Below are 8493 nucleotides of genomic sequence, written 5' to 3' on the forward strand. Positions count from 1 at the left end.
GGAAGTGTAAGATGATGCTATGCGTATGTGGACCCGTCCCAATGGTGGACTGGTTTATAAACGAATTCTTGTTCCTCAGTACAACTAGCCATTTTTCATTGCAAGGGGAAAATATCTTGGAATTAACATGGCTGCTGTTGAAATTATTTGGTGCTGATTTTTTCAACACAGTTGGTATTGATGCTGATATGACGAACGGTGATTAATATCATATCCCTGTCAAAATTGTCCACAAATTTTAACGGCTCACGATAGGTTAACCTATAATTCTTTTTTTTTTTCGAGCAACAGTTAACCTGTAATTCTAATAGTCTTGTTAGCATCACCTTTCGCTCCCTTTATTCCAAAGAGGGCACATCAATGGCACCTCACCATAAAGCACATGTTGAAAACGTAGCACATTGTTGAAACTTCCTACAGATTTAACGCTGAGATTAAGATCGGTCGGATAGACAGTGACATTTTTGCGAATATACAAAACCTCTGCTAAAGAGTTTTTTTCTCCACTAGGGAAAAACCAGCTTTATATTAGAAGTTTTATCTGAATAGCAAAGTCTTACGTGGAAGATAAAATGTCGACAGAACCTTTGCTAAACTTAGATCAGATGTCTGCTTTTGTTTTTTCTTGGTGTAGCTATTTCTGTAGTCAGACAATATACAAGCTGCATGTGTTTGTAATTGAACCGTTTTATTTTTCTTCTTAATACAATGATATATAGTTCTTCTGCGTGTTCGAGAAAATATACTCACAAGCATTTCTCTATATGAGGACCCTGAAAAAACTTATATTAATACACATGCATATAAGAAGGATCCCGATTCTCTTCAACTTGCTGAATAATGGAATGCACTGCTTGATCTCAGCTTCGTAAGGTATCTGATGTATGAGGGACACCTTCACAGATTCTCTGGTTTTCCTTTGAAAAAAAGAAGTGAGGATTGCAGCAAATTCTTCGTCGTGTCACTGTTATGTAATTTAGACTTAGTTTTCAGTTCGTTAACGCAGGCATATCTGTGCATTCTTGACTAATTCATACACAGCCAGATATTTCTAAAAGCAAGAAGCCTAGTGTGATCTACTGTAACATCAACTTAGCAAGCATATTCCTACTAACTTTTAATTAAGATATTGTGGAGCAAATCCAGTAATAATGAACCGGAATCATACAGGTGGTTTTGGCTGATAGAACTACAAAAGGAAGATAAACAAGATGCTTGCAATAGCATTGTAGCTGAATAAGCAATATTTTTTGTAAGGAGAATCGATTCAGGCATCAGCATGCCAAGCTGAGGCTCCATTAAAGTAAGTGGAAAAGGGTGGCTCAAATGTTTGTAGGGAGGCAATATTGTTCGTCTATGACTTTTCAGCTGTTTTTAGGAGCAGCAATATTGTCCGTCTTCTCTCTGGAGCTGCCGAAGTGGGTCATCAAAGCGACCGACAAGCTACACCAAGTGTTGCTTTGGAAAGGGAGGATGGATGTCTAGGACGGCCATTGCCTAATCACCTAATGCCAAGTGTGTCAGCCAAGACAATTTGGCGGTCTCGATGTCCATGATCTAGAAACACTTAGTTGGGCCTTGTGCATGCGCTGGCTTTGGCCGAAGAAGATCGAGCCGGACAAACCATAGGCTGGGCTCAATCTGCAGGTAGCCTCCAATGCTCAAGCGCTCTTCGCAATCTCAATGTCTTCTCTGGTGGGAGATGACGAGTTCACTCTGTTCTGGAGGGATAGTTGGCTCTGTGGCAAGTTCGTGGCTGACGTTGTGCTGACACTCCATGCGATGGTGCCCAAGCACGTCGCCAATTTGAGATCGGTCAATTAAGGACATTGGGACCTTCAGTGGATAAAGGATATCAAGGGCGCCCTAACAGTACCGGTCTTGGAGGATTACCTCCAACTCTGGGGTGCACTTCAAAATACGGAGCTACAACAAGGGGTGGCCGGTACTCATGTCTGGACGCCTTCAACGACGGGTCAGTTCTCCACCAATTCGGCATACATGAGGTTCTTTCCTGGTCGTGTTGAATTCGAGCCGTGGCAACAAGTTTGGAAAACTTGGTCACCTCAGCGATGCAAGTTCTTTATTTGGCTGTTGCTCCTCAATCGGTGCTGGATGTCTGATCGTCTGGCGCGGCGTGGACTCCCACACCCGTACCAGTGCCCTCTATGCGACCTAGAAGACGAGACGAGACAACATTTGATCGTTTCTTGTGTGTTCACTCAGGAGGTATGGTTCAGCATCCTGCGGGTGGTCGGTTTGCAGCACTTGGCACCGAATAGCCTGGATCTCCAATTTGCCAAATGGTGGCGCGCCACGACGCTGCACTGAGTTTGGATGAACAACGATGATGCGGGTTCAACTCCCTTGTGATTATGGTGGCCTGGTTGATCTGGAAGCACCGCAACGCACGCGTCTTCAAAAAACCTCACACGAAGTGTATTGTCCACTGTGAGCGGCGTCAAGGACGAGGCCAAGCTGCGGTGCCTGGCGAGAGCTAAGGGTCTGAGTGCTCTGTGGCCCTAGAAGTATGTCTCCATTTTGGTTGTTTTTTGTGACGTGGCGCGTATGTAAGCACATCAAAGTGAGAGATGTGTGGGTGGAGTCTGTGTCTCTCAGGTGTGTTGTAATCCAAATTCTTCTTCTTGATATAATGACGCGTAGTTCTCTCGCGTGTTCAAGAAAAAAAAATTGTCCGTCTATGATTTTCTTTAGAGGCTTCTATGGTACTTTTAGAAAAATAAATGTAGGGGAGGCTAAGCTTGTTCTGTTGGTTGTTTTAGAACTGATGTAACTATCATCTCTTCCATCGCGCAAGTTGATTTTTTACCCATGAGAAGGCTGAGATAGTATTGAATTCAGTAATACTTGCACTTGATATGAAGTGATACCTATTCTCATTTGAAAATGTAACAGTTATTTATTGTTTCATTTTTAGAATATATTTCACTATATTTTTAGTTCCTGGGATCAGATATTTTTGTTGGATTGATCAGATATTTTTGTTGGATTTACCTTTAATTACTTACTATAGCATCCAAAGTGTTTAAATTTTGCATATTAACCAAAATTACACTGTGAAACACAACCGGTTTTGCTCTGAAGATGAAGAACAGCGACAAAGTCACTCTTACATTATGAGGTGTAACCCCCCTCTTTTCTGTTGTGACATGAGAGTGACTCCTTAAATAACTGTTCCTTTTTCTGTTGATGCTTGGAGCAACAATCCATCAGGTGTCAATCAAATGCACTGTCAAAGAATTTACCCAAAAGAAGAGCTTATCACGGAGACATGGATTATACAAGGTTAGTGAAACTTCTATATAACCTCTGCCAAATTCATGTACATTTTCTGTTATGCTATCTTACTCTTTTAAAGTTTAATCTATCCTGTTAAACTGTCTCTCTCTCTTTGCATTTTTGTTCTTTTCATGCGATATCTATTCTGTATGCCTAGTAATACCTTCCGAGCGAGGTCTAGCTATTTTAGCTGAATCTACTGTACTTATTTTGTTGGTATTCTGCCATATCGTTCCTTACTCTGAAACTTAACTTTGAGGGTTATGAGTTTGTATTACTCACAAAAAATAAAATAAAAGAAGGGCTATGAACTATTTTCCTTTAACTCTCTGATCACCACATCCTTGCGGGCCATCCAGAACCTTTTGAAATTAACATCTGTCTCCTATTTTCCTTCACTCTGACTCACTGTATCTTCAGTTTTCCTTTTCCAGGCAACTGATCTTTACATCATCAATGATATGTGATGATCACTCCATCGATCAAATCTCAGCGTTTCGTATAGAAATCTGTGTTTAGAAACATGAAAATCCTGGCAGAAAATTTTCAGTCCTTAAGGTAACTTGCTGAAAAACAATTGGCTAGGACATCATGAGAAGGGAGAGCAAATGTGGTAGCTTGAGTGTAAATTGCATTCTGAGTGCAGCATGGTCAGTCCTGACTAAAAAGAGCAATACATCTTACTATACTTCTTCACTTCGAATACTTCATATGACAAGAAGAGATTAAAAAAGAAAGAAAGAAATATACAATGTATACACCAAAAGGAACTTGAGTGACATGTTTTGCTGCAAGGACAATAAACTAATGCAGAGCGTGCTTGTTGACCGACACCGTCACAATAGCACTAGAAAGTAGAAACTATAGTTGCCACCTTGTCGACCCCTCTATCCACAAAACAAAAGGCTAAAAAATATGCTGCTTCACGTCCTCATCCTACTTGCGCCAATGTTGTTTTGAATCCGAAAGCAACTCTGGCCATTCCCGCCGATCAAGAAACGCCATCTTGCCACATCAGGCCCGCTAGCCTATTCGGTCATACAAGCAAGACAATGACTGCTACTGATAACGCTGCCTGAAGCAGCAACGACGCCGCCTTGGACGCAGCCGTCGCGTCGTCCATCTCGCCGGTGGCCAGGCTCGCCAGCCACGAGTCGTCCTCGAGCTGCACGTCGTTCGGCCTCGACGAAGGGTCCCTGGTCGATTTCTGACTGCAGAAATGTCACCATGACTCTGATCAGAACAATTCAATGGCATGCTCAAAACAAAGATTTATTAACGCCAATATGTCATAGTGCGGCTGCGCAGGCATTGCAAATGGTTCATTGAAGCGATGAATTGGGAGTTTCTCGACAAAAAATAGCGATGAATTGTGTGAGATTCCAAGCTTTTCATGGGTTCTCGATGGTTTGTTGTGCCAACAAGGCATGGGCAGCTTTTAACTCAACAGCCACTATGGAGGGGAGTGGTGACCATCCAAGGTGGGCAAGGAACAAAGGCGAAGGCAAAAGAAGCGAGGAGAACAATTTAAAGCGGCTCCGCTTTTTTATCTCGCTCTCGGGTTATCCTTGTCCCTCTCACTCTCACCCGCCTCTCCTTTCTCCATCCCAGTTTGATGCTTCCTTTGTCAAAAATGTATTTTCTTTGCAATCTGGAAGATGCTCATATTCTCCAGCCATTATGTCCGTCAGTTGCAACTCTGAAATTCTGCCACACCAACCTCAATGCAGAAGAAAACTATCAAAAAGTTTGTCATTGTAGTGCAGCTCAGAAATGTGGAACAGCTTGTGCTATTCACATGTTTAAATTGGCTGTGATAATCGTTTTTTGGGGGGGGGAAATCAATGCTCGTGATGATGGATGTTCTTTGGCATGTTTTGGCCGTTTGATTTTTCAATCAGGAGGCTAAGGATTCGTTGGACCTAGGAAGGCATGGTTGGAAAGGAAGGGAACTAGGAAAGCCTAGCCCTGGCTGTGCAGTGGAAAGGATTGGACACAATGCACACGCAAAGCAGAGCGCGCGTTTTTACCTGTTGGGCTTTCGAGGGCAGAAGGTGATGGAGTAGTCGGTGCCGGTGCAGGTGAAGGTGGAGGTGGCGTCGTCGTAGGCATAGCTGTACGAGCGCGGGCACGCAGTCTTGAACATCTGTGAGTAGACCGACGGGCGGCACGTGTTCGGGTTGCCGAACTGCCCGCTGCAGCAGTACTCGGGCCGCCCGAACGCCTCGCACGCGCTCCGGCACGCCTGCGCCTGGCCCTGCCCGGCGCGCAGCTCCGTGGGGCACCGCTCGTTGAGGTCCACGAGGCACCCCGTCGCGGGGCACCCCGGCGCCGCCGCCTCCACCACCATGGGCAGGTTGTACCCGTCCACCAGGCTCACGTCGTAGTAGTCCTTGCCGCCTCCGCCGTTGAGCGTGAACTCCACCAGCGTGGCGGGCGGGGCCGCGCCCGCGCCGCGGCACTCCACCTCGCCCGACCCGCAGTCCCCCGTCGCGCACGCGCCCTTGCCCGACGCGTCGAACGCGCACCCCGTGCGCGCCCAGAACCGGCCCGACCACCCCGCGGGGGCAGTCAGCGACCGCGTCTCGCCCGCGCCCAGCGCGAACCCCGTCGTCTGCAGCGGCGAGCTCCCTGAGTTCGCCAGCACCCCCGGCCAAACCGTGCCGCCGCAACGGTTCGTGAACGTGAACGTTATGCTGGCCACCGCCACTGCATGCACGCACAAACCATCCGATAAAACACGAGACCCAAACTGAACAAGAAACCGAAACTCGCCATTGCCAGTGGCAAATACCTTGAAAGAACGATAGAATTACGAACGCCAGATTAATAGCTGAAGCTGACGAGCTGATCAAAGAAGCCATTGAACACCGCTATGAAATTCAATTTTGAATTTGTGTGTGTTGTGTGTGTATGAAACAAGGAGCAGGAGACGATCAGTTATGGCAAGGATAACCAAGAAGTTCTTGAAATGGCAGTTTCAGCTAACTATATGAGGTAAGCAGTGGTTGTTAGGGAGGTGAAGCTGGATGATGAAGTGGCCACTACCACCAGCACTGCACTCAGGTCGTGCAGAGTGGGTCGGGCTCTGGTCTGGAGGAAGGGGACGGGGTTGGTTGGGCGTGCTACCTCGTGCGCTTGTGTAGGCTCACCCGCTCGCACTGTCGCACACCTGGCCATTTATAGCTCGCGGTGACGTCAGCAGCCTCCTGCATTTCTACCTCCTTTTTCTCGGTTCTTTTCCCTCCTCATGGTGAGCAATGATATCATGGATATTAATCGGAGGTCTTGCAAAAGGATGAGGCTGAGATTTTTTTCGCTATTTTGCCTTCTTTCACTTATCGTATTGCTTTTCGGAAGGATTTTTATGTTTTCTCTTTTCAAAAAAGAGAAGCTAAAGGCTTGTTTAGGATTGGCACGCATGTTTCGTGGGAACCGAAGCAGGAGGGAGGGCATGGGAGAAGACGATCCTGCGACTGATTTCCGTGAGAGCCTTTGGATTTTTTTTTTTTTTGGCCCATCAATCCTCCGTTTTCTCGGCGCAATGCCGATGAGTCCGTCCGGTGTTGCCGTACGTGCTGCTGGTGGACACTCGCGATCAACGAGGTGACCTCACCTCACTGGCGTCGTCGTCCTGCTGCTCTGCTCCGTTTGGACCTGGCGTTTGCCTGCTTTCGCCTTGGCTCGGTTTGTACACGGGAGCAACGTCCATGGCGAATTCGACCAAACACAATCCATTTAGAAAGGAAGTGAGTGATGTCAAGGCTCCGTTTCCGCTGCAGAAAATGAGGAGGGACGGTCGATCAACTGGTTACGTGTCAGGTTTATAGCTTCAGTTCTGAAACTTTGGAGCCTGTTCTGATCAGTACCAGTCTCACCAGGGCATCAGTTTTGCAAAAACTGCCTGTTCTGATGATGCAACAAAACGACACATTTATGGATGAGAATGTGATATGGTTTGTGCGTCGGCTGCAGCCTGCAGGAGACATGATGCAAGTAAGCTTCAGTTTCAGGACGTACGTGTACGAGTAAGCACTGATCGCGTCGTGCAACGCTGGGGTTGTTGGATGCTGCTTTCTGGAACAGCGTCCAAGATTCGTTGAACATTTCTTTCTGCATTCCAGAGCAGCAGTAGCGCAGCGAGATCGCTCTAGCGAAAGCTACCTGAAGCTATTTCCACCGTGTATGCAGTATGCTTTAACAGTAAAGCTCGTTCCAGATATTCAGCAGGGTCCTGTTCTTACCTTTTCACATGAAAATGATATGTTCCCACTTCGAAGATCGAGTTGCGTAGCGAAGGTTCAAGGCTACAGACTACTTCAATTCACAGACATTTGCTTGGGTTTCGAACAATCTAAATCCAATTTAAAAAATAACTCAAGCATCAAATCGATTTAGTCAAGCTCGAATTTATGCTTTGCCGAAATGTGAAGATTAGGATTGAGTATTGGCGAATAATCCTGAACTGCCGGCTTAATTGTTTCAAAACATAACAAGAGAATACGAACTTTAAGATTGAGTTAGGTGGCCCAGTTCCACTCCATGGAAGATAAACTAAGAATTGACTTGCATGCATGCATTGTTATGCCAAGCTGAAAAATGCTCGTTTTCTCAGTTTGCTCTGATCAATTTGTGTGCCCAGTCTATGGATGACTAAGAATTGACGTGCATTATTGTATGCAATGTTAAGCTGAATCTATAAAGCCCAATTCCTCTGTTTTTTTTTCTGAACTCTGATCGATTTTGTTTGTCTTCAGGCGGAAGCAAAAGGACCGACGGGCGCACCAACCCCGGCATACAATTGCTGCCGTGTAAAGCGCACAAGATGATCTGCATATCGGATAAGAGATTAGGCACTAGTATATCTCAGACCCCTCCTCTTTTCATCTCGCGTTGCACCTTTTCCTCTTCGTCTCTCTTCTGTCGCACAGAAGAAAAATGGAAAGGAAAAGAGGAAAAAAATCTCCTCGTGTGTCACTCTCCACTGTTCTCGAACTGCATTGGCATTGCCAAAGCCCAAGCAGGAGAGGAGTCCACCATGGCGAGAGAGCAGCAGGGCCCAGCTTTGTATGCTCCAATCCATCTCCTCTGCATATGGTTCGTTTTACGTCTCTTCAGAATCTGTCTCTCTGGACCAAGCACAGTGGATGATATCCGATCATTTGCTTGTCGAGGAGGAGAAATGGGACCGAG

At 46.1% G+C, this 8493-nt stretch overlaps 1 protein-coding gene across 1 annotated transcript; it reads right to left on the bottom strand.

Moving 5' to 3' along the window:
* Window positions 1–3962: 3962 nt before the first annotated feature.
* Window positions 3963–6434, bottom strand: LOC133902498 (thaumatin-like protein 1). The gene is made up of 3 exons (XM_062344108.1): window positions 6095–6434; window positions 5331–6009; window positions 3963–4511 (listed from the first exon to the last, which is right to left on the bottom strand). Exons 1-3 carry the CDS (start codon window positions 6162–6164, stop codon window positions 4337–4339), a joined length of 924 nt encoding a protein of 307 aa, XP_062200092.1. The 5' UTR covers window positions 6165–6434; the 3' UTR covers window positions 3963–4336.
* Between the last annotated feature and the right edge of the window lie 2059 nt (window positions 6435–8493).

Source organism: Phragmites australis, chromosome 20, assembly GCF_958298935.1.
Source record: "Phragmites australis chromosome 20, lpPhrAust1.1, whole genome shotgun sequence".
Lineage (NCBI taxonomy): Eukaryota > Viridiplantae > Streptophyta > Magnoliopsida > Poales > Poaceae > Phragmites > Phragmites australis.